General features: G+C 35.0%; 1 protein-coding gene across 1 annotated transcript in view; it reads left to right on the top strand.

Annotated features, from left to right (window-relative positions):
- TMEM232 (transmembrane protein 232) overlaps positions 1–27,719 on the top strand; it is a gene marked incomplete at its 5' end in the record, with an annotated part of 164,059 nt that overhangs the window by 28,919 nt on the left and 107,421 nt on the right. The window contains 3 exons of the mRNA XM_036279698.1: positions 6,860–6,983; positions 8,160–8,412; positions 19,348–19,526. Of these exons, the coding sequence (XP_036135591.1) occupies positions 6,860–6,983; positions 8,160–8,412; positions 19,348–19,526 (556 nt within the window). The remainder of the gene's footprint in view (positions 1–6,859; positions 6,984–8,159; positions 8,413–19,347; positions 19,527–27,719) is intronic.

Raw genomic sequence — 27,719 nt, 5'->3', positions numbered from 1 at the left:
ATTTACTGTTTTTTTAAGAAAAAGATTTATTCTTTTCTTAGAAAACAGATGACTCTGGAAACAAAAATAACCCACCGACAGAAGATTAACGTCTTTTTAAGTTAGTAGTTTGACTAACTTTTCTGTTAGTCAAATTTTCTGTTAGTCATAATAACATTAAAATGGACTTTTCTTCATATAAAGTATTTAAGTTATTTATGTAAGAGCCTATACTGCTGTCAAGAAGTCATTATGCTAGATACAACAAAACAAACCATGATGTAATTATCAAAATCAAACCAGAAATGATTTTACATGGTCTCGTGTACTCCTAAGATTGGGAACATGTGAAAAATTAGGAAAATGAACTCAATGTATTTAGAATGAAATAGAAATATTGGGACATCAGGTCTTGATAGTAAATTAAAACTTTGTCAGGATTTGCTGGGCCGGAGAGCCATAGAACTGTGACACTTGGTAGAAGGTATCTTTGGTTTAGTACGTGAAATTCAAGGCCAACTGAGTATTAACAGGGGCAATTTCATTTTCCATGCATATCAGTCAAGTACCACAATGATGAATAAATGTTCAGGGATTTAAAATGCGGAAGGAGGAGACCACTCAACTGACTGATCAGAAGACATTGTATTAATATTGGCAAAATCTGCGGGTGTCCGTATAGGCGCGTGCTTCTCCGCTGCCCCTTTCTGATGCTATCCATCCCTAGATAACTCACACGCATCTGCCTGCCGGACTTCTTCTGACCCCTTACGAAGCTCACGCGACACGAAAGGGAAGAAATGGAAGCATGAGCTTGCCGCCCAGCCTGGAGAGAGCAGGCCCAGGAACCACGAAAGGAAAGGAGACCGACCTCTGCTCTCCGGGGATTGGGAAAAGACCAAGGAAAGGAAATACAAAGAGGACAATACGTTATAAAACAGAGAGAAGAAGTAGAAAAAAAGAGACTACGCGGAGCCCCTCCCAGCTGCCAGGCACCAACCTTTCCCTTGGAAGTCTGGCTGCCCTGAGCCGCAGATAAGCAGCTTGCTGTAAGGCAGATTTCCATTTAATAGGGTTAAACTTGATCCCATGCTCCCTGCTCTCAATGCTCCACCTTGTGGTTTGGCCTTTTATAAACGGCCCCGTTTGCTCTGGGGAGATAGCTCAAGACAGCGCAAAAGGCTCTCTAATCTAACATGAAAATAATGAATTGTGTTTATAATTGAATTATTAGCCAATGAAGACAGCTGAGAAGTGTAGCCTGGCATTTCAGCAGAGCAGTATAACATAAAATTATATCTCCCAAAGCAAAAGAGCCGATTTAATGCGCTCCATGAACGTATTCCAAAAAAGCTTGACAGTTTAAAATTATATTGGCATAGTATTTTTCAGATGTACAGTATTTGTGTTTGCATCGAAATGAATAGAACAAAGAATCAACTTCTTTGCATGGGCTGGAAGACCTTTACTTCTGGCTAGATCACGGATTTCCACATTGTGTCTCTCCATGAACCCCAGTAATTATTATAGTGCTTATGTGACAGTCCAGCCAACACTAGTTGGACAAAGTTTTTATTAATAATGTGTCTCATTATTCATGAGTTGAGATGTCAGTATAGGTCTCACTCTTCTGATTTATTTCCTGGATTTCTTATTGATCCTTTGATCCCCTGAGCTAAATATAAACATTTAGTCTGTGTCAAGGGTAAATATATCAATTATGCTTTGCTGCATTATAGTACAGTGGAAAAAAAATTCAACCTCTGATCAGCAATCCTGTCTCTTGCTGCCTGTCTAATTTTGAATGTCACTTAACCCCTGTGAAGAGTCTGTTTAGTATTTAAATAGACATACCAGTCACCCCAAAGAGCTTTTGAGATATTTAAGTAAGATAAGTAATATGAAAACACTTTTTATACACTCATTCTCCCTTAATATTTCATTTCCTGCTAGTTCAGATCTGAATTAATTTTTTCTGTCTTAGTACCTGACACATGTCCTCTGCTCAAGTTAACCAAATTAGACAGCTCAACCACCACCACATTTCAGAACTGTTCCCTGTTCTTTGCTCCCACTCTCCCTGTCTTGGTTTGGGCCATTATTGTCTCATGACTCTCATAGTCTATTAATCGGTTTTGTTGCCTTAAATTTTCTCCTCAATAATCTGTCATACTCTGCAGCCAGGGCTGCAACGTAAGTGTAATTATACCATTCTCCTGCTTAACATTATTTAATAAGAACTGTTTCTCATGGCACAGGAGTTGCAGCTTCAATTAGGGTCTCACAACTTGACATGATTTTTTTTTGTTTTTAACCCTCAACTGAGGATATTTTTCCATTTATCTTCAGATAGAGTGGGAGGGAGAGAGAGAGAAGAGAAGAGAGAGAAACATCGACGTGAGAGAGACACATCATTTGGTTGCCTCCCACACAACCCTGACCAGGGCCAGGGAATGAACCACAACCTAAGTACATGCCCTTGACCGGAATCAGACCCGTGACTCTTTGGCCCACAGGCCGACACCCTAACTGCTGAGCCAAACTGGCCAGGCACAACTTGACATGATTTAAAAAAAAAGAAACAAGGAGAGCAAAAACAAAGAGTAAAAGATCCTGCTACTGTAATTAATTGCCACCAATACCATCAGAGAAGTGCCTGGTAGGGCTAAATGGAAGAAATAATCAGTGGCCCACCTGTGCTTTCTCTGATGAGACAGCAGTCATTGCCTGTTGACACTCCTCCCTTCATTCTGCTCCATACGTCTCCCTGGAGCGCCAAGAATGAAATCCTGTAAGCAGAAGAAAGAACCTTTTAGCAGACATGCTAAAGACTCGCCTTTTGTATAGTCCACCTCTTCTGAATATAAAAAAATTCAGGCAATGGTAAGAGAAATGCATTCTTTAAACTAGTCTTCCTAGATGGTCACAGTCAAGTACCCCAAAGTAAAGGCAGTTTTTCTGATTGAATAATAGGGTAAACAATAGAGAGCTATTGGTTTTTCTTTAGTTTTTCTAACTTTGGGGGGAAAGGCTCCTGTGTTTTATGAAGTGGCATGTGAACGCTCCTTATTGCTGTTCTCAACCCAATTCCATCAATTCTATGCTTTATGGAAATTCCCTATAAGCTGCTGCTCCTAGTGACCTGTCCTTCATCCTAGTTTTCTGGGTTGTGGAGATTTTTGACATCAACAATGTTTTCTACATATCTATTAAAAGATTAAAATAACCTTGTGTAGGGTTCCAATTTAGAGACATTTAATTTCATGTTTTAAAATTACAATTTGGTTATTGAGGAAACATGCAAAGGAGTAAGGAGAGCCCAGAAAAACTGTTTTGATGATGAATTTCCTAACTTTATATAAGGTTGTATGTAGAGATAGGCAGATAGATATATAGGTAGATAGATAATAGATAGATAGACAGACAAACAGCTTTCATGAAACCCTGGTATATCTTAGCTGATTTACATTAGTGTAGAAGAAACATTAGACTAGAAACAGACTAGCTGAAGTCTAGTTCAGGATCTGGTATTGTTGAGCTATCTACAGTGATTCACATTAATTTCAAAAGTTATAGAAAAACTAAAATAAAAATTAATCAAGTAAACCAACTACGCTATTGTCAGTAAACCTCTGCTTCAGCTTTTTTATTTATAAAATGAGGTGAGAATCTGTAATATTTATAAATTAGTTTGTACATGTTTAATTTCATGGCTTTGTAAAACCAAGCCAATGTATTAATGGTTGAGATTTGGTGTACTATAATGAGTTCACAAAGAAGCAAGTGCTGTGCTAAAATTTTTAAACTATCTAAGTTGAATTCTTTTTTCTACGTGCATTGAATTTTAGTTTTGGTTTTAACACATTCTAATTTATAGGCATTGCTGCTTCTATTTTATTTTTGGCCAAAGCATTTTATCTATAGAAAATTTTGTAATCAGCAGCATTGATTGAAAATAGTGTGTTTCTGGTAAAGCATTTTTCTACCGAAGGTGGCTGACACTGATGGATCTTTTTCAATCCATGTTTCAGTGAGAGTGCCTCAACTTAATTAGAATTTTCCAGGCTGGAAAGAGAACAGAAGAACAAAAACCTTATGATTATGAGGTATATTCAGGGAAAGAAGAAGTTGTTTGAACTCTGAGATATCCTCTCTACTTGACCTTGGTGTGGGTGATAAGTACTCAGGAATGATGCACTGATTGTTCACTCAGAGGGCATCTGGACTTCTCTCTTCAGTCACTCTAGGACTTCACGGGGAAAGAAAGTTATCAAACTCATAGCCTTTGAATAGTACTTTTTAAATCAATTCAGTTCAGTATTTTGAACCTGGCTGGCCATTTTGCATCAAGCATTTTATTTAAATCTCACAATAGTCTCTGAAAAGTAGGTTTTGCTTTATTTCATTTGTAGATGAGTAGATTATAACTGAAGTAGGATATACGAATTGCCCTATGTCATATAACTAATTAGTGATGAAGCTAAGATTTTCTCTTTGATTTCTTTTACTATAAAGTTTATGCTTATAAACAGCATGTTAAGTGTATCAGTTAGTATCCAGCTCCCCTGCACGTGACAGTAACCTGACCACAACTCATTATCAAATAGGGCTTTTTTTTTTTTTTTTATTGCACAGAACAAGCAGTGCACTACTAATGCAGATGGTTAAAGGAATCCCCAAGAACCAAGCTCCTTCTGAAGCTTCTTCTTCCATTCTTAGTATGTGACTTTCACCCTCATTGTTACGAGATGGCTGTTCTACCTTCTGGTATCATGTTTGCATTCCAAACAAGAGGAAAAAGAAAAGCAAAGGAGGAAAAAGCATCTCGTACCAAAATTGTTTTGTTGTTGTTAATCCTCACCCGAGGATATTTTCCCATTGATTTTTAGATAGAATGAAAGGGAGGAAGGGAAGGGAGAGAGAAACATCAATGTGAGAGAGCACATTGATTCTTTGCCTCCCTCACGACCCTGGCCAGGGCCAAGGATTAAACCTGCAACCCAGGTACATGCCCTTTAAGGGAGAATTGAACCCAAGACCCTTCAGTCCTCAGGCCCATGCTCTAGCCACTGAGCCAAACCATCCAGGGCCTCTTACCTAAATTTAATCCTTCTTTCTTTATCAGAAAATTAATAATGTACCTGGAAGTCTTTCATAATATAAACCAATTTATATCTCATTGAACAAATCCACACACATAACTATTCCAAGCTTCAAGGGAGTTGAGTAGTCATTTTTAAATAAAATTAATTGAGGTATAATTCACATATAATAAAATTTACACATTTTATGTGTATAGATCTGTGACCTTCCACAAATGCATACACTTGTGCAATTACTACCCCAGTCACGATATAGAACATTTCTATCTTGAGGAGGCAACATTAACTGAGCACTTTTTGCCATCTTGCACAAAATTGAGGTTTAGTTTTGAGAGGAACGAGTCAAATAATATTAAGTAGGCAACAGACAACATTGTTATACTAAGGCTAAATATTGCTGTAAATGATGGTTTGGAAAAGCAACATTGCAAAGTAAGAAATACCCATCGGTGGGAGAAGACTTCAATTATAAGTTACCTTGTTTTAAAACATGAATTGGACTAATCTCTCAGATCTATTTGTATCTCCATTTAAAAATATTAAAAAGTATATTTCAAAAAGGTCTTGAATGTGTCAAAAATTATGGTTTAGATCCAATGAAATAATTTATGTGAAAGCAAATTAAGATCTATAAAGTTCTATTCAATATAAAGAATCGTCTTTTTTCCCATGCTTACAGGTGCTTCCTTTTGAAAACAATCATGAACTTGACTTACTGGCCTGAAATATCACAATTGTGAAATTCAAATATAGTTGTAAATGTACTAACTCTTTAATTTAGTAATGGCCTATAAAACCAGGGCAACATGCAGCTCGAGGCAGAAGCAGTTTTTACATTTATATTCTTATCAGTTCTCTTTCAAACTCTTTCTCTTTCTTTTTTTTAATAATTGTTTTTCCTTTATTGATTTTAGAGAGAGAGGAAGTGAGAGGGAGAGAGAGATAGAAACATCGATGACTGAGAACATTGATTGGCCGCCTCCTTCATGCCCCCACCTGGGGATCAGGCCCACAACCTGGGCATGTGCCCTGACCAGGAATTGAACTGGTGACTTCTTGGTGCATGTGTTGATGCTCAACCACTGAACCACACTGGCCAGACTCAAACTCTCTGCCTTTCAATTGGTTAAAAATAGCAATAAATGTATAATTTCCTGAAACTATCAAAACCTAAGGACATTAATGTCTAACAACTTTTTGTATGATTTCCATGTTATTATACATTTTACTAAAAAATCTTGATAGTATTATGTATTCAATGGGAAATATAAATTTTATTTTGAGAACTTGAACTTCTTATAAAATGAAATGATGCTGAAGTTTTTTTTTTTTTATTTGTTCTCTCTTTTGAAAAGAAAACACTCTCTTGAAATTCACTCCTTGGAATCAGTTGCAAAAAGTTAAAAATCAAAACCTATTGTGAGATTTTGAGGACAATCTCTAGAACCTGAGCCCTTGATGAAATCAAATCATTTTTATTATTTATTACTTTCAGAGTTCTGTCAGAACACTACTCTGAACTTAAATATCTTGCTAAAATGTGGCTTTTTCCTGCAGACTTTTATCATAACCAGTGTCAACCAATACTAGTCTTTCTTAGTAATTATAATTTGTTTGTAACTGAACATTATATTTGTGAAGCTATAATAGTCTTCATGAAAGTAATGTATCTTATAATCCAGGGTACTCATTTCTTCTGGCCAATTACTTTTTTCATGAAAAATGGTTTATTATTATTTTACGTTGAAGGCTTTGTGTTTTGTTATTAAAAATTTCAGGATGGATTCAGCACTGGCTTTGTTGGTCCTTGGGGAGGCTGCCAAACTAAACATGGCCTGCTTGAAAACTTTAATGGACCTAATGAGAGATTTTCTTTTGAGCGTTATGACTGTTCAGAATCAGGTAACAGTATATTTGTTAATTTTGTGCAAAAAGACCTAAATAGAAAGAAAAAAATTTTGCTACTATTTAAATTGTATACCATATTAGGGCTTATGAGCATAACTGTAATAATAATTGTACTTAAATATAAATGTAAATTTTTATTTATCATATATCCCAGTATGGATTGATTTGATTGATTGATAGATACAGATGTATATAGAGCTAAAGCTATAGAAGTAGATTATATATCTTCACAAATACACACATACATGAGAGGGACTTTAAATTTTATTAACAAACGTGAAATTATATAGTTATATATGGTTGAGTTTCCTCTTTAACTTTTTAAAAAATATCTAAAAACATTTTTTATTGTTACTAGGTTTTATTAAAATTTACATTTTAGTAGGGGTGAGATAATTTAATTATTGTTTTTTTGTGTGTACGTGCCCCTAGCGGGAACTGAACCCGAGACTCTCTGGTCTGCAGGCCAATGCTCAACCACTGAGCCAAACTGGCCAGAGCAGATAATATAATTATTGTTAAACATTAAGTTTGTGTCTAATTATTCACAGTTAGTTATAAGTAATGTTAAACAGAGATTTTCATACATACAATTTTTATTTGCATTTATGACTCTTTCTTTAGACTAGATTAATAAATTACATTTTTATAGTCTTAGGACAGATGTCCACATTCTTTTCCAGAAGATATGTTTCTTGCTTTCCTGTGAAAAAATGTATAGAAATGCCACACTTTTTTTTCTGATAGACTCATTTAATTTCCTTTCTGAGCAAGGTCAGATTCATACATCTTGTTACCTTAAGATTTGATAAGCACACACTACAGAGAGTCCTGTATATGCAGAACCAAAGGCTAGAGTTGAGTTTTCCATAACAAAGATTCTTTTAAAATATGATACAGAATAATTTACATTCCATTGATTACTAAGGAAATAAAAAGTTGTTCTCCATATACTTTTTTACTGTTTGTATTTTATGTTCTTTGAATTAGGTATAATGCAATCTACCCATGTAAAATCTGTGTTTTAATGAGTACATTTTAGGAATATTAGTAGATTATGTTCTTTGAACAACTATAAAATTTAAAGACACTTCTTATAACTACAGTATATATAGTTCTTGTTATGACAGAATATGCTTGGATTGTATAATAGCAATTTTCTTATTTTAGAAAGAAAACGGCAAGGTTGATGATTTTTCCTGGGCCTGGAATATAGTCTACTCATATATAACAATTCTTACAGAAATCTGCATGTATGCCACCATTTCTAATTTGCGAAAAGCTGCTTTTGTTGGTTTCTGTGGCTGTAAAAGTTCAAAAACATGTATTTTACCCATGGACAAATCAGAAGAACAGCCAGAACTGAGGGAAACAAGTATTTTAGGTCTTTTGAACTATTTCTCTTCAAAAATGTCAGATAATTGTAAGTAAATTATCTTTCAACTTGATAAGAAGTATTTTTTAAAAATCCTTGGCTACATTTAGTAATAAGCCTTTCACAAAAAGTCCGCATTTTAAAGTTGGAAATAATTTTAAATTTAGTAGGGCTTTTTAAAATTTAGGATGAATATTTTAAACATGGAAATTTTTGGTCAATAATTTGTTTAATCTTTATTGTTGAGAGTATTACAGATGTCCCCCTCTCCTCCACTGATCCCTCCTCTCTCCTCCCCACTCCTTCCTTCCCCATATTATTGCCTGTGTCCATTGGTTATGCATATATGCAAATCAGTTATTTGGTTTATCTCTTCTCACCCCACCCCTCATCTCCCTTCCCTCTGAGGTTGATCAATAATTTTAAAACAACTGAAATATGAACTAGAGTTAGTTGATTTATGATTCAAATTATATTCCTTGAAAACAAAAGACGACATGGGGAAACATGAAATGTATATAGTTTGTTTTATTCTTTTTCACATAAGGCCTTCTAATCTATCTTCTCTATGTTTCTCTAGGCATCTACTCTTTTTCTCTTGTTCTTTTCCCATCCAGAAAACTTCTCTGCAAAATCTCAAATAGTTTAGTACATTCTTCACATATGACATCTCATACTCCATCAAAATATATCCGTCTCAAAATTAAAGATTATTTTGCTACTGTTGTGTATGGGGGCCATAAGAATAAAATACTTTTATTTTTAAAATGGTACTACAAGGACAATATACATTCAAAAGTATCCTTTTAGGTTGACTAGAACTTTTCTTTATGAATATGATTGCAATAGGTGTTATTATAGTCTGTTACGTATAAAACTATCATTTCCATTAAATTATGAGATAATTAAGACTGAAGAATCATGTCTGAATTATATTTGTATTTAACCTAGTATATAGCAGAGTATTTGGCACATGCTAGGTGGTCAGTTCATCACAGTGGATTTATCATGTAATTAAACAAACCACTGAATTTAAAATATAATTGCAAGATTTTGAAAGAATCAAAGGAGGCAATACACTGTCTTTTCTTAGGACCATAGTTATTTGTTATCTCTGAATACAGTTTTAAATAATAAGACCTTAGTAGCAGACATTCATTTTACTCTAAAAAACTTGCTTGCTATTTTAAATTACTTTTCAATATACTTTTGGTTTAATCAGTGGGTTGAAATCTGTCATTTTTTAGTGCAATTTGCTTGGCATTTCCCACTTTCCAAGATTTTTTATTTTTTATTATTGCCAATTTTAAACAGATCTTTAGTCTCTGGTACCCAAATTGTATTTCTCCCATATTTATAGTATTGACAAAGAAAAGTGTATTCACTTATTTTGTTGTTTATACTCTTAAGTATTGAGAATGGTCAGAAATCTTCCTGATATATGATTATGGCTTTTGAACCACCACTAAATGATTTATCTACAAACTTGAGGTCTTCAACGTTTTTGTCTAGCTGTATAGAATTAGTTCTTTCTGTCTTGTTTCACTGTGATAGGTTCAGAAGTTGTTTCTCAATGGGGAGGGTCTTTACTCCCAAAAGCCTGCTGGCCTCCCTTTGGCTATGACCCCTGAGCTCTGACATAATCTCATGATGATGGGGTTGCATCTTTCTGTGGATGCTCAAATTTTTTTAACTCCTCAGTGGTCTGATTTTTTTTCCAGCCAGTTGATGATTTTGTTGTATTTATTTGTTCATTGTTTATTTTTTTAAAGTTTCTTATCTTTTTCTGAATACTTTATTTTGATAGTATAGGCACAGAATTTGGTAAATTCTTGGAAGAGATTTTTGCATTTTATTCTTATTATCTACAGCTTTATATTGCCAGCACCCTGGGTAACACACCCCAAATTTTCCTAGCTCAAATATTATTCTCTTTTCCGGTAATTCTTCCTGTGTCAACAGAAGACCTATTGAGAATTTTATTGGCATTTATGTAAGCTTTCTTCTTTTTGAGCAATTCTACACATTATAGAGAGCCATCTGTGAGCTTGAACTTGTCAAGTTTATAGTCATCCTTGGTCATTGTTTTCTCATCTTTATAAGTCTGAATGAGCACACTTGTTTCTACTTGGCATTATTGAATTAAATACCAAAGGAAAAGCATGCTATCCAAGAAACAACAAATTCTGATTGTTTTCATATGTGAGATGGCCACTTGGATACTGTACTATAAGTGATGGTCTCAGTAAAGGTTGATGCTTTTGTTTATTTACTGAATAAGTCTTGTAGGAATTTCTGAATCTCATTGTACCAAACACTATACAATATTATGGATCAACAGTTTTCTTTACAAATCATGTGGTATCAGCATTTTATTCTTTTAAATGGCATTGTAATAGAGAGGTAGAAGGCAATCCCTAACAGACTGAGTTCTGGAAGGAGGTGCCCTTTGTACATTCAATAGTGCTGCAGATGGATGACTCTTTTGCTTTCCCTGATGTCCTTATGCTTTCACTTGAACTCAGGAATAAAATATTTAAGCAGCATTTTGTCAATGTTTTCTCACCCCAAGTGAGCAAATGAGCAAACAGATATTTCTAGCTGTGGAATACTTTTGAAATTTGATCTGCAACAAAGAGGCTAGACATATCAAAATTGCCTCCTCCACAGTCAAAAGTCAATGCATTTTCTATGATATCAAATTTCTTGTACAAGCCATACACAATAGTGGCATTTGTCTCATAATGATTCTGAGTATTTTGAAACCTTCAATACTTAAAGCATCCCCGTGGTTTCTGGTGGGAAATGTATAAGTCAGTTGATTATCTGATGACTGTTTTGTTAAAGATATCTCAAGAGTGTGAGAAAATTCTGCACTTTTCTTCATCTCTGTCAGAATTGGAGAATGTATCTTCTCTGGACATAAAATTTTAGTCTCCTTCTAATGTTTGTACTAAATTTTTGGCTTTCTTGTGACAGTCACTGCCATAAAAAGTATTACTTTACATGACTGTACCAATGCAGTCAAATATCTCACCAGTCAAATGATAGGGCTTAAAGATGGTGTTGATTCATTATAACCTGAATCTTTGTAGCATCACAGATTGATTTTCTACATGGGGAAATTATTTTGTCTGGGTTTTCCTGTATCCATGATCCCTGATAATGATCACGCATTCTACAAGACCACAGAAGATAACTCCAATAGTAGCATTCTCCCTTCAGGCCTTGTCAGCATAATTGCTGGAGAGGATATGTGTCTTTTGAGAAAGTAATATAAAGAACCTGGAGCTGCTACTTTATTTAATTGAAAGGAATTTCTTTATCATAATTTTATCCTTCAAGTAAGTAATTTTTGTTGAGAGCGAAAGAACTGGTTCTGGTGTCCCATGGATTTGTTTTTTAATTCTGTCACTTGTATCTCAGAAATCTAGGTCAAATTATTTAATCTAGCTGACTTGATTTCTTTACCTGATAATTATGATAAGAATACTATTTATATCATAGAGCTTTTTGTGAGAAAAACCTATGGAAACATATAAACACTTGGCATAGAACTTTGTGCATAGGAAAGATCCGAATGTTAATGGATATTATCATCGTTCATATAGTAGTTAATGCCCTTGTAATGATGAGTAAACATCAGTGAGGAAGGTTTTTTTCTAACACTTATTTGTATGCATACTTTGTATCCTGGGGATTCTATTTTATTTACATATAAAGAGATGACACTAAAAACATTTAAAAATGGTATTAATAGCCTTTTTATAAACAAACCAAACAGCGTTCTTATGGACCATTTTTATATAAAGCCTTTAATATAAATAAACACTTCAAACCATAATTTTGTGAAGATATTGTTATAAGAAACTAAAATAATGACTTCCATGACTATAATTTTCTGGTGATCTGAGCTGATATAAGAGCCAACTTGAAGAATCTATAGGAATGAATGACTATTTAGCCTGTCCCTCTTTCATTCTGAGATTTTGTGTCATACAGCTTTTCATAGAGTCAGATGTCTGTTAATTCTATAGTGATGTCTCTTGCCTGTGACTGAAGTGCTGAGTTGTGATTTTGATTGAATAGAAATTTCTATAGATGCTTATAAATACTAACTATGCACTTAACAGTTGGTTGAAACTCAAGTGTCTGACTTACGTTATGCCTTTGATAGAAGACTATTCTACACATTTGCTGCTTTGGACTGAGTGTGTCCCCTCCACAAGTCTAATGTTGAAACCATAACACCAAATGTTTACAAATAGGGCCAAAAAGGAGGTAAATTTAATGGGGTCATGGCTGTGGGGCCCCAATAGGAAAGAATTAATGTCCTTATAAGACAGTGTACTTCTTTGTTTCCAATCTGGATGCCTTTTATTTCTTTACTAGAACCTTTAGTAAAAGGTGAAAAGAAGTGAATGCAGACATCCTTATCTTTTTTCTGATCTTAGAGGAAAGCATTTAGATTTTCTCCATTAAGTAAGATGCTAGTTGTGGGCTTTAAATTGATAGTTATTATATGTGTGAGGAAAATCTCCAGTATTACTTATTTTCTGAGTCTTTTATTAAGAAAGGGTATTAACTTTTGTCAAATACTTTTTTCCCCTGTATCTGTTGACATGATCATGGGATTTTTGTTCTTCATCCTATTAATTTGGTATATAAGGTTAACTGACTTTAAGATCTAAACAAATTTTCATTTTTCAACTCCAGAATTTTTATTCTATGTCTTATTTTATTGGCCATATAATATCACATGCCCATTAGCAGTGGAAATTGAGCCCTTGTGATTGCTTTAAACAATTCAAGATGTATTCAAAACCACCCAATACCTGAACAAGATTATAGTTCTTTTATCAAGAATGGAGAAAGAAGGGGCAATTTATGCATAGGCAACCAATTAAGCCACAAGTTTGAAATGGTCATTATTAAAAACTATATTATTTTTAAACTTCACATCTTTACATAGGTATAACATGGTACATTTAGTGTTCCTGCATTGCAAGAATGTTGGTAATACTCTGTGCAATACAAAAGTTATAATATGTATGTACAGTCAAGTACAACTAGTAACATGGTTTGATGAATATAGAATTACACTTTCAGAATATACAGCTTTGTGATTTACTAGGCATTACTTGGAATATCTATATCAGAAAATATTATGGCTAATTTCTAAGTCTATGCTTGTTTATTAGATATCATTTTTTTAATGCAATTACTAGAAATTTTAAACCAGTTAGATAAGTACCTGATGAATCCTGGCTTCATATTAGTTATAAAATTCCAAAAATTAACAACTGTAGAAAAAGTTATTTAAAAAACTTTTTATAGTAATCATCTTTTACTTGCTCGAGGATAAATGACATTATTTCTTAGTGCTTAATGTAGGATATGTTTGGAGATTTATCTTTGGTATATTTTCAGGTTTCTAGTTCTAGGTTTCATCTATGTCTTCTAAAAAACACACTTATATTTTTAAAATGAAGAATTCAGAAATCATCAATCCAAAGATTGGTGGAAAGTTTGGATTATCAATAAATTATCTTTTGATAATTAATTATCCATCTGACTTTTTAAAAATTAATTACCACACATTATAACCACACATAACTTTAAAAAATTATTTCCACATGAATTAAAACTTTTAAAATAACCAGAAGAAAATACAGCACAGTACCTTTATAATTTTCAATCAGAAAGAAGTTTTACTACCCAAACAGCAAAATCATAAATCAAAGAAGACACGATTAGAACATTTAACTACACAAAAATATGCAGTATCTGTACAGAAAAAAATGTTGAAATATAAGTGAAAATTGAGAGACATTTTATATATATATATATATATATATATATATAAAATAGAGATAATAATAATAATAATAAAAGCAATATTACTTCTCATTACTATTGCCATCCTCAGGTTTCAGTGTGTTTTCAGAACTTGTTAGATGGCCACATTTGAATCAAGACTATACCCTCTCTTTGGGCATGGTCACTCCTTTACTGCAAGTCTTCCAAGCTCAAGCAATCATCACATCACTTCTAGATTACTGCAAAAGGCTAAAAGTTGCCCTTATACTCTCTAGAATCCATTTTACACCACGAAGCCAGTGGATCAGTTCCCTTCCTTATTTAAAATGCTTTGTTGGCTTTACATTACACCAAAAATAAAATCCAAACTCCTGTCTGTAGCCTAGGCCATGATAATTTAGTGTGCAAAGGGCATGCCTACCCAACACCATCTTGTTCCATGACTCCCTCCCCACCAGGTATCTTGTACTCCATCCGTTCTGTTCTTTCTTCTCCTTCCCTAAACTATCACAGTATGGTAGGTCCAAAGACTGCACGTTCTATCACCTATGTGGGGAACAGTTTTCCCCAGTTCCTTGGATGGTTAACGTTTTTTCATCAGATCTTAGCTTGAAAACCATGTCCTTGTGGAGGGCTTTCTCTCTCCCAGTCATTGTTGATCACATTGCCATCTTCTACTATTTTTGTGACACTCATTATGAACTGGTATTTTTCTTAGCTATCTATCTTTCTCCACTAGAATTGTGACCTGAGAGCAGGGACACTGTCTTCTTCTTAGGTACATAGAACACTGGTTGACACATAGCATTGACTCAGTACATACTTGTTAAATGCCTGGCTTGCTGACTTGTTCTTGTGCATTGGTTTCTTGGCATTGATCTAGTTGTTGTCACTCTACATGGCATTTAAACAACACCTTACATACAAGTTACCTTTGATTCTGTGGTGTCAAATTAGATACAGTTGATTCTGTATCTAATTTGACAAATCTAATTCTGTGTCAAGTTCGATTTGTCAAAATAGTAAAGGCTGTACTTGTTTATACTCATTCATATAAATAGAAATATTCGTATTTTATAATCACTGAATAGGTAAAATATAAATATCTAGACTGGAAGTTAAAGGCTTCCAAGGAGTTCAAAAAATAAAGCTACAACAAAAGGATCATAATATTGGTTTTTAAATGTCACATTTTCTTAATTAATTTTCAAGATTTATTTAGAATTTTATTTTGGTTCAGTTTTCTAATGTCCTAGGATACTGCCTGGTTAGTTGCAAAGAGACACATTTTCTCTCAGTATATTTGAAGTGACATCTTTGACATCTTTGATAGCTGCCACAGGGTCACTCAAAGCAGAACAGAAGAGTGCCTTATGCTACAGTTTGGTCCCTGGATGAGGAGTTTCATAGCAGGCATGCTTCTTGGCAAATGTCGAGATGTGCATATTAGAATGCATTGTACCTTTTATGACAGCTGTAACACGTCCCATCTGTTTTTAGAAAGTTCTTTCTTCATTAACTGTCAGTCAATTGGATGTAATAAATTTTTTCCTACAAATATTCATAAGCAATACTTCACTGTAGTTTAAATCAACAGGTGAACAGCTCACTTTGAAAATCAATGGCATTTAAAAGTTTTTTGAGGTTTGACAACAGTTCTCAGAATATATTTTATGGATTCATCATTGGCCTTGTAGAGTCGAAAAGCACATTATATTCAGTTCAAGGATTCAAATATTGTAGGCTTATAAAATATTGTTCTTCCATAAACAAAAATTTAAATTATATGGAGGAAAGGGGTTTGGATATATTTTTATCAATCGTTCTTTTTAATGTAAAGAATTTGGGAGTATATAAATAAGTGTATACATTGATTAAAATTCACAGTATGTTTTACTTACCATATTGTTCAAAAACTGTGTTTTTATTTAAGAGTTTCACAATTCCTCGGTTATTAAAGACATAATCATTTATTTATTTATATTGAGCTCAAGCCTTATTTTTTTGCTAATTACTCCCAAATACGTAGTTTAATTTCTGCTATTTTACTTGAATGTTAGCTACATTTTTTACAACAAGCTACAGGAAACTAAAAAGAGATTTCCCTCACATCCGACCATGTCAGAGTTTCCAAATAATATTTGTTTTCTTTCTTTCCAAATAGGCTCTTCTATATAATTGCATTTCTCCAAATGATTTTATTATTGTTTCAGTTTCCTGAGCTTAAACCCGTATGTTTCCTTTTCACTTGCATTCCTTCCTTTTCCTCCACGGCGAGGGAGTCTTCTCAGAGCTTCTCCACGTGTCTTAGGTTTCTCCTTTACTGTCCAGTCTCCTGCTGCTCATCACAGTAAAGAGCCAGATTACCTCATAAAACTCCCATATTGGTTTCCCAGTTTATTGCTTGAATAGACATAACATTTCATTGAACAAATACAACATTCCTGTTTTGTTCAAATGTCTACCATTTAACTGACCCCATTTATTCTTATTTGCTTTACTTTATCTGTTTCTAATATGAACTCTCTATCTCAGCTCAGTTTTGAGATCCTCATTATCTTCCTCTTTGAGCACCCTCTCTGCTGGGAGTCAGTGGGCATGAGTGAGCATGTTTCCTGCTGAGTCCCTGAGCAGATGGACCACCTCCAGAACTGTGGTTGAGCAGGGCGGGATCCTGGTTATGGGACCACTTCTGGGTCTGCAGACCTTGGGCCTGTCACTAGGTTCCTGAGCATGCTCCTGTCAGGTCCATTGGCGGGGGGGAGAGGGGAGTGGTGCTCCATGGGTGGGTTCCTGGGTGGGTTCCTGGGTGGACAGAACTTCCTCTAGACTATGGTAGAGTGAGGCAGGATTCAGGTTACGGAGCTGCTCTCAGTGTCCACGCTTCAGGTTCATACTCAGTGGGCCTCTTACTAAGGGTACCAATAGGCATGGGTCCTTCTGGTCCTTCAGTGGATGAGGCTGGTAGCAGGACTGTGGACAAGCAGGACTAGAGCTGAGTTCACAGGTGGACAAGGGTGCTTCCAGGTCCACAGCTGGGACTACATCACTGGCATCAGGCCTGATACCTGGGTCCAGACCTGCCTTATCAAAATGGCCCTCCTCAATCTTGGGCTTTACTGGGGTTTCCCAACCTTCTATCTGAATACCAAGGTTATCCAAAAGGCACTTTTGTTCTTGGGCGCCTGTCAAATTGTGTTTCTGTAGGGGGATGAAGACAGGGGACTTACTCTTTCACCTTCTTGTTGATATCACTCCCTGTACATAACTTCAAATATAGCAGTATACTAATTTTCACTAATAAAGATTTTATGAGGAAAAATTATGTTTTTAAAAGACTTGACCACCATCCAAAGTCACCATTTATCACCAAAGTCACCCTTCCATCACCATTTATTCCTCCTTTACCCCCCTTCTCTCAGGAAAATGTGTCTATGAGTTTGTTGTTTTGCTTAATCCCTTCACCTTTCTACCTAGCCACTCAACTCCCCTCCCCCAACAGCTGTCAATCTGTTCTTTGTATTTTTTAATTTGTTTTAATTTTGTTTGTTCATTTAATTTGTCCATTCAATTCCACATATATACAATATACAAGTGATTTACTATAGAATTGTATACTTGAAACCTATATAATTTTATTAACTAATGTGATCTCAATAAATTCAAATAAAAAATAAAAAAAGATTTGGCTGTGTAATTATAGCTTTGTATTTGTGGCTTATACTTTCTCTTCTAAAGTATCAACAACAGAAAGGGTGGAAGGTGTCTTAAGTTCTGAAGCTGACATCTACTCCCATTTCCAAAATGTGTACATATTTTCTCTTCTGCCTTCTCCTTCTACCTTCTAGTCTCTTCCTCTCCTATGAATGAAATAGAAGTGGGGATTGAAAAGAAAAGTACTTGTCTGAATTGGAGAGGCTGTGCTGCATGGAATATGATCAGACCTTAACCTGGCTCCATCACTCATCAGCTGCATGATGCTAGGAACTTTCAAACCAACTTGAAGCTCACATGTTCTCTTCTATTAGTCTAAGAATAATAGGGTCTACATAACAGGGTTGTAATGAGGACTAAAATAAGGGCACATAGTAGGTACTCCCAACTATTCTAGTTATAATAATAGTGACTATTATTATTAAACTGGATTATAAAATTCCAGTTTGAATTACGAAAAGTTGAGGATTATAACTTTTTATATTGTGACTTTTCAAGAAGGGCATTGATGAGTTCCAATATCATACAAGTTATCACCAGGATCTAGGATGAAATACAATACAGAATTTTTTGGGCTTTAAAACTTTTCCATCTCCCTTTCTGAACCTTCTCTTCCCTGCTTTATTTATACTCAGTACTATCATGGCTAATTAAGTTCATATTCCCTTTAAGACTGTATTATTTCATTTTCCAAGTCTATTTATACCCACACTGCCTAAATTAGAATTTTCTCTTCCTGGATAGTATTGCATAGCAATATACCATCTAAGTAAGAAATAATTAAGATAAAAAGTAAAGAGAAACTTCTTTCTCTTTTCTGCAAGGGAAATGCACATTTTAAAAGTAGAACTGGATAATTTATATAAATTGCTAATTGGTATATAAGTTTTAGAAGTGTCTTAGATTTTTTTTCTCTCCCTGGATTCATTACTCTCTTTTCCTTATTTCAATTGACGTATGTATCTGTTATTAGGAAAAAATCTTACAGCCTATAATTGTATCAGAAATTTTTGTTTGTTTCTCACATTGTTTTCAAAGTTTTCTTCTTGGTTCAAATGCCATGTTTTATAGATTTCGATCATTATTATAACAGCCAGTGATTTTTCTCCTGTTTCTCTGATTTATTGTAAAAATCAACCATGGTGGTCTAAGTATTCATATTGCCTTGAACAAATTCCTCTTTACTTGTATTCCAAAGATTTGTTTTTAGTACCTGTTTAAGTTTTAAATTTATGAGGTATGATATTATTTAAGTGCAGTCCATCTTTTCATATGGTTAGCAATTTTAAAATGATCTGCGAGCTTTTAAAATTAAAGAAGTAAAAGCAGTGAAGAGTACAAAGTTCAGAATTGCAAGCTTTAAAATATTACTAAAATCATTCCTTCTTTTTCTATATTAGTAAGATGAATAAAATGATATTTTCCCAAAGATAATTTCTTTTTAAATAGGTGATAAAGTGGTATGGACTGGATACTATGGCCTAGTGTATAACCTGGTGAAAATGTTATGGGAACTTCGGGGAGATGAAGAACAAGATGGACTTAGAACCCAAATATGGCAAACATTACAAAAAACTAAGGAGCATGAAAAAGATGAGCGGATCCAGAATGCAATAAATATAGCTCAGGTAAGATAAAACAATGGGTAATAAATTGGAACTTCTGTCCTCAGGAAGCATTTGTTCTTCCTAAGGAGAAAGGAATGTCCACATTCAATGAGTATCAGTGACATAGTTGAGAACATGATTTCTTTTTAATTGTTAAAAGTATTACAGATTGCCCCCTTTCCCCTCATTGACCCCCTCCTCCCGGCTCCCACACCCCTTCTGCTTTCTCCAGCTTAATGTCTATGTCCATTGCTTGTGCATATATGCATATAAGTTTTTTGGTACATCTCTTCCCACTCCTCCCATCCCCCATCCCTCTGAAGTTTGTTAGTCTGTTCCCCACATCCATGACTCTGGTTCTCTTTTGGTAGACAGCTTATTTTGTTAATTATATTCCACAAGTAAGTGAGATCATCTGGTACTTATCTTTCTTTGACTGGCTTATCTTGCTTAGCATAATATCCTCCAGGTCCCTCCATGTTGTCTCAAAGGATAAGAGATCTTTCTTTCTTACATCTACATAGTATTCCATTTTATAAAGGTACTATACTTTTTTAAATTTTTTTATTTTTTTTATCCACTCATCTATTGATCGGCTGTTTCCAGATCTTAACTATTGTAAATAGCGCTGCTCTGAACATAGGGGTGCATATATTCTTCCTGATTGGTGTTTCAGGTTTCTTAGGATATATTCCAAGAAGTGGAATCACTGGGTCAAATGGCAGTTCCACTTTTATTTATTTATTTATTTATTTATTTATTTATTTACTTATTTATTTACTTATTTATTTATTTGGTGGTACATGCCCCTAGCGGGAACCGAACCCGGGACTCTCTGGTCCACAGGTCAATGCTCAACCGCTGAGCCAAACTGGCCAGGGCTCCACTTTTAATTTTTTGAGGAAATACCATATTGTTTTCCACAGTGACTGCACCAGTCTGCATTCCCACCAGCAGTGTGCTAGAGTACCCGTTTGTCTACAACCTCACCAGCATTTGTTGTTTGAGGACCTAGTGATGGTCACCCTTCTGGCAGGTGTGAGGTGATATCTCATAGTCATTTTAATTTGCATCTCTCTGATGATTAGAGATGTCGAGCATTTTTTCATATGTCTCCTGGCCTTTTGTATGTCCTGTCTGTAGGAGTGTCTATTCATGTACTCTGCCCATTTTTTAATGGGATTCTTTGTGTTCCTTTTGTTGAGTTGTATGAGTACTCTATATATTTTGGATATTAACCCCTTATCTGATTTACCATTGGCAAATATGTTCTCCCAGAAAGTGGGTTCCCTTTTCATTTCAATGCTGGTTTCTTTTGCATGCAGAAGCTTTTTAGTTAGATGTAGTCCCATTTATTAATTTTTTCTTTGTTTCTCTTGCCCTAGGCAATGTATCAGTGAAAATTCTACTACATATGATGTCTGATTTTTCTGCCTACATTTTTTTAAAAGATTTTTATGGTTTCACATGTTACATTTATGTCTTTTATTCATTTTGAGTTTATTCTTGTGTATGGTATAAGTTGGTGGTCTGGTTTCATTTTTTTTTTTTTTTTTTTTTGCATGTAGCTGTCCAATTTTCTCAACACTATTTATTAAAGAGGCTGTCTTCACTCCATTGTATGCTCTTGCAACCTTTGTCAAATATTTATTATGAATATTGTCTCAAGTCAATATCTGGGTTCTGTCTTCTGTTCCATTGATCTAAAGGCCTATTCTTGTGCCAGCATAGGCTGTTTTGATTATGATGGCTTTGTAGTATAGTTAATATCTGGTATTGTGGTCCATCCCACTTTGTTCTTCTTTTTCAAAATTGCTGTGGCTATTTGGGGTCTTTTATGGTTCCATATACACTTTTGGAGTATTTGTTCTAGATCTGTGAAATATGCTGTTGGTACTTTAATAGGGATTGCATTGAATCTATAGATTGCTTTAGGTAGTATAGACATTATAATGATATTGATTTTTCCAATCCAGTGGTATATGGTTCCACTTTTTTTTATATCTTTCTCTATTTCTTTTTCCAATGTCCTGTAATTTTCTGAGAACAGGTCTTTTGCCTACTTGGTTAAGTTTATGCCTAGGTATTTTATTTTATTTTTTTGTTGCAATGGTAAATGAGATTGTTTTTCTGGTTTCCCTTTCTGAGTGTTCATTATTGGTATATAAGAATGCCATTGATTTCTGGATGTAAATTTTGTATTCTGCTACTTTGCCCAATTTATTTACTAAATCTAGTAGATACTTGATGGAGTCTTTGGGGTTTTCTATGTATAGTATCATGTCATCTGTGAATAATGACAGTTTCACTTTCTCCTTCCCAATTTGGATCCCTTTTATTTTTTCTTCCTGTCTGATTGCTGTGTCTAAGACTTCCAGTTCTATATTAAATAAGAGTGGCAAAAGTGGGCATCCCTGTATTGTTCCTGTTCTTAAGGGAAATGCCTTTAGTTTCTGCCCTTTGAGTATGATGTTGGCTGTAGGTCTTTCATATAAGCCTTTATTATGTTGAGATATGATCCCTCTGTTCCCACTTTGCTGAGCATTTTTATCAGAAATGGATACTGGATTTTGTCAAATGCTTTTTCAGCATCAATTGATATGATCATATGTTTTTGTTTGTTTGTTTCGTTTTGTTTATGTGGTGTATTACATTTATTGATTTGTTAATACTGTACCAGACTTGCATCCCTGGGATGAATTCTCCTTTGTCATGGTGAATAAATTTTTTAATGTATTGCTGGATCCAATTTGCTAATATTTTATTGAGGATTTTGGCATCTATATTTATCAGGAATTCTGACCTGTAGTTTTATTTCTTTGTAGTATATTTATCTGGTTTTGGAATTAGGATTATGCTGGCCAATAAAGAAAGCTTGGAAGTCTTCCTTCTTCTTGAAATTTTTTGGAATATTTTGAGGAAAACGGGTGTTAGTTCTTCATTAAATGTTTGGGAAAACTCCCCTGTGAAGCCATCTAGACATGGGCTTTTGTTTGCTGAGAGCTTATTAATTACACCTTCAATTTCCTTAGTTAATATTGGTCTTTCAAGTTTTCTGTCTCTTCCCAGTTTAGTTTTGGAAGACTGTGTGATTCTACAAATTTGTCCATTTCACCAAGGTTGACCCATTTGTTGGCATAGAATTGTTCATAGTATTTTCTAACAATCCTTTGTATTTCTGTGGTGTCAGTTGTTACTTCTTTTTTGTTTCTGATTTTATTTATTTGGGACCTCTCTCTTTGTTTCCTGGTGAATCTGGCTAAAAGTTCATTAGTGTTTATCTTTTCAAAGAACTAGTTCTTTGTTTCATTGATCTTTTGAATTGGTTTTTTAGTCTTTACGTCAACTATTTCTGCTCTGACTTTTACTATTTTTTCCCCTCCATTTGCTCTGTTTTTTTTCTTTTTTGTTTACTTTCTAGTTATTTAAGTTGTAGTGTTAGATAGTCAAGTATAATTTTTTCTTGTTTCTTGCATAGGCCAGCAGTGCTATGAATTTTCCTCTCAGAACTGCTTTTGCTGTGTCCCACAGATTTTGTTTTGTGGTGTGTTAATTTTCAGGAATTTTTTTTTATATCTTCCTTGATCTCCTTGGTAACCCAGTAATTGTTTAATAGCATGCTATTTAGCCTGCATGTGTTTGAATGTTTTTTAGTGTTTTTATTGTAATTAATTTTTAGTTTTATGTCATCATGTTCTGAGAAGATGCTTGAAATGGTTTTAATCTTTTTGAACTTGTAGAGACTTAGTTTGTGTCCTAAAATGTGGTCTATCTTTGAGAATGTCCCATGTGTACTTGAGAAGAATGTGAATTCTGCAGTTTTGTGTAGTAATTCTCAGTAGATATCTACTAAATCCATTTGATCTAGTGCATCATTTAGAATCTGTGTTTTCCTGTTAATGTTTTGTCTAGAGGATCTATCCTGTGATGTCAGCAGGGAGTCGATGTCCCCTGCTGTGCTTGTATTGATGTCAATTTCTCCTTTGAAGTTCTCCAGAAGTTTTTAAAATGTATTTTGGTGCTCCTATGTTGGGTGAATATATGTTTACCCAGGTTATATCCTCCTGTTGGATAGATCCTTTCAATATTATGTAGTGGCCTTCTTTGTCTTTAGTTATGGCCTTCATTTTGAAGTCTGTTTTTATCAGATATGAGTATTGCTACACCAGGTTTTTTTTTTTCTCATTTTCATTTGCTTGGAAAATCTTTTCTATTCCTTCAATTCCAACCTGTATGAGTCTTTTGTTGTGAGGTGTGTCTCTTGTAAACAACATATGTAGCTGAATGGATAAGAAAGAGTCATGCTTTCTTATTTATTCAGCTACTCTGTGTCTTTAGATTGGAGTGTTTAATCCATTTACATTTAAGGTTATTGATATGTACTTATTTATTACCATTTTAAATTTATTATTGCTATGTTTCTCTCTCTATTTCTTCTGCTTATTATAGTAATCTTTTTAACTTTTCTTGACGTGCTGGTTTGGTGCTAATCTATTCCCTTGGCTGTTTTTTGTTTTGTTTTGTTTTTTAATTGTCTGGGAAACTCTTTATTTCACCTTCTATTTTGAATGATATCCTTGCTGGGTAGAGTAGTCTTAGATTCCAATCCTTGTTTTTCATGACTTTGATTACTTCATGCTATTCCCTTCTGGACTACCATGTTTCTCTTGAGAAATCAGCTCACAGCCTATTGAAAGCTCCTTTGTTGTTAACCTGTTGTTTTTCTCTTGCTGCCTTTAAGATTCTCTCATTGTCTGTCATTGTTGGCATTTTAATTTCGATGTGTCTTGGTGTAGGCCTCCTTGGGTTCTTCTTACTTGGGGCTCTCTGTGCTTCCTGAACTTGTATGCTTTTTTCCTTCACCAAGTTAGGGAAGTTTTTCTGTCACTCTTTCTTCAAATATATTCTCTAACCCTTACTCATTTTCTTCTTCTTCTGGAACTCCTGTGACAGAGATATTGTTACATTTCACATTGTTCCACAGTTCTCTTAGGCTGTCTTCCTGTTTTTTAATTGTTTTTTCTTTTTCGTTCTCTGATTGTGTGATTTTTTCTATCCAGTCTTCTAATTTATTGAGCCAATGTTTAGAGTGGTCCCTTCCATACTCATTCAAACTCAGCAGAGGGAGCCACAATCAATGAAACAACAACACTCATAGGGGAAATTTGGCAGGTTCCAAACCCTGTGGAGACAGCCAAAATGGTGGAACAAAAACAAATCCTAAATGAAAGAACAAGAGAATTCTACAGAAGAAGAGATTAGTGAAATGGAGTTAAGCAAGTTATCAGAGATAGAGTTTAGGCCTCCTTTAATCTGCTGGTTATTCCTTTCAATGTGGTCTTTATTTTTGCTATGTCATTCTTCATTTTGTCCTGGTGGTTTTTCATTTCCAATTGGTTGATTTTCATTGTTTCTATATCTTTACTCATGTTGTTTAGCTTCCTCATATCATTACTCTGGATGAGTATGGAAGGGACCACACTAAACACCAATGTCTAGTCTGACTTTCCTGGGTAGAATTGCAGGCCAAGCAAAGATTCAGTTATCCCAGAGCTTTTTCCTGTTTATTGACTATTAGTTTAAATTACTCAATGAACCTCAGGTTGTAAACCTCAGCGGAATAAAAAATCCCACTGGTTGGAACAAGGCAAGGATGCTCAAATTCGCCACTCTTATTTAACATAGTACTGGAAGTCTTAGTCACAGCAATCAGACAGGAAAACAATAAATAAATAAAAGGGATCCAAATTGGAAAAAAGAAGTGAAACTGTCATTATTCACAGATGACAGGATACTATATGTAGAAAATCCCAAAGTCTCCATCAAAAATTTACTAGACTTAATAAATAAACTTGGAAAAGTAGCAGGATACAAAATTAACGTCAAGAAATAGATGGCATTCTTATACACCAATGATGAACTCACAGAAAGAGAAACTAAGAAAACAATCCCATTTACCATTGTGGCAAAATCAATTAAGATACACAGGAATAAACTTAACCAAAGAAATAAAGAATCTATTCGCAGAAAACTACAGATTATTGAAAAAAAAACTTGAGGAAGATATAAAAAAGTGGAAGCACATACCCTGTTCATGGATTGGAAGAATCAACATCATTAAAATGTCCATACTACCCAAAGCAATCTATAGATCCAATGCAATCTCCATCAAAATACCAATGACATACTTCACAGAATTAGAACAAATACTTCAAAAGTTCATATGGAACCAAAAAAGACCTTGAATAGCCACAGCAATCTTGAAAAAGAAGAACAAAGTTGGAGGAATCACATTACCAGTTTTCAGGTTTTACTACAAAGCCACTGTAATCAAAACAGCCTGATACTGGCACAAGAACAGGTATATAGACCAGCGGAACAGAACAGAAAACCCAGAAATGGACCCAAGGCAATATGCTCAATTAATATTTGACAAAGTTGGCAAGAGCATAGAGTGCAGTAAGGACAGCCTCTTTAATAAATGTTGCTGGGAAAATTGGACAGCTACATGCAAAAAAATTAAACTAGACCACCAACTTACACCATCCAAAAGAATAAACTCAAAATGGATAAAAGACTTAAATGTGACTCGTGAATCCATAAAAATCCTAGAAGAAACTGTAAGCAACAAAATTTCAGACATCATACACAGCAGAATTTTCACTGATACATCACCTAAGGCAATAGAAACACAGGAGAAAATGAACACATGGGACTACATCAAACTCAAAAGCTTCTGCACAGTGAAAGATACAATCATCACAACGGAAAGGCTACCCACTGTATAGGAGAGTATAATTGCCAATGATATATCAGATAATGGGCTAATTTCCAATATATTGAGTACTTATACAACTCAACAAAAGGAAGACAAAGAACCCAATTAAAAAATGGACAGAGGGCCCTGCCCTGTTTGGTTCAGTGGTTAGAGGTTCGGCCTGCGGTCCAGAGAGAACCGGGTTCAGTTTCCGCTAAAGGAACGTACCTCGGTTGGAGTTTGTCCCTGGCCCCGGTTGGTCGGGCGGGTGGCGGCCACTTGATGTGTCCCTTTCACATCGATGTTTCTCTCTCTCTCTCTCTTTCTCTCTCTCCCTCCCACTCTGTCTGAACAAAAAATGGAAAAATGTCCTCAGGTGAGGATTAAAAAAAAAAAAAAAGGGCAAAGGAACTAAATAGACACCTCTCCAAACAGGACATACAAATGACTAAGAGAAATATGAAGAAATGCTCAACATCACTTATCATCTGAGAGATGCAAATTAAAACAACAATGAGGTATCACCTCACACCTGTCAGAATGGCTGCCATCAACAAATCATCAAACAACAACTGTTGGTGAGGGTGTAGAGAAAAGTGGACCCTAGTACACTGCTAGTGGGAATGCAGACTGGTGCTGTCACTATGGAAAACAATATGGTGTTACCTCAAAAAATTTAAAAAAAAAATTAAAAATTGAACTTCCATTTGTCCAAGTGATCCCACTTCTAGGAAAATACCCTAAGAAGCCTGAAACACCAATCAGAAAGAATATATGTACCCCCATGTTTGTAGCAGCACTATTTACAATAGCTAAGATCTGGAAACAGCCCAAGTGTCCATCAGTAGACGAATGGATAAAAACGCAGTGGTACATATACACAATGGAGTACTATGCAGCTGTAAGAAAGAAAGATCTCTTATCCTTTGAGATGACATGGAGGGACCTGGAATGTATTATCCTAAGTGAAACAAGCCAAACAGAGAAAGACAAGTATCATATGATCTCACTTATTTGTGGAATATAATGAACATAATAGTCTGAGGAATGGGGTAGTCGCAGAGAGTTGGAAGTGGGGTACAGACTGACAATCCCCAGAAGAGGGGGTGGTGGGGGAGAGATAAACCACAGAACTTATATGCATGTATGCATGAGCAATGGACATGGACAACAAAGCTGGGGGCAGGGCAGGGAGGGAGGGGGAGGAGGGAATCAGTGGGGGAAAAAGAAGAAACATTTTTTTTTTTTTTTTTTAATCCTCACCCAAGGATATTTTTCCATTTTTTGTACAGATAGAGTGGGAGGGAGAGAGAGGAAGGGAGAGAGAGAGACAGAAACATCGATGTGAAGGGACACATCGAGTGGCTGCCACCTGCACTACCAACCAGGGCCGGGGACAAACTGCAACCGAGGTACATGCCCTTAGCGGGAACCGAACCCAGGTCTCTCCGGACCGC

This window comes from Molossus molossus, unplaced genomic scaffold (assembly GCF_014108415.1).
Source record: "Molossus molossus isolate mMolMol1 unplaced genomic scaffold, mMolMol1.p scaffold_m16_p_3, whole genome shotgun sequence".
Lineage (NCBI taxonomy): Eukaryota > Metazoa > Chordata > Mammalia > Chiroptera > Molossidae > Molossus > Molossus molossus.
This window is presented reverse-complemented; position numbering and strand designations above follow the sequence as displayed.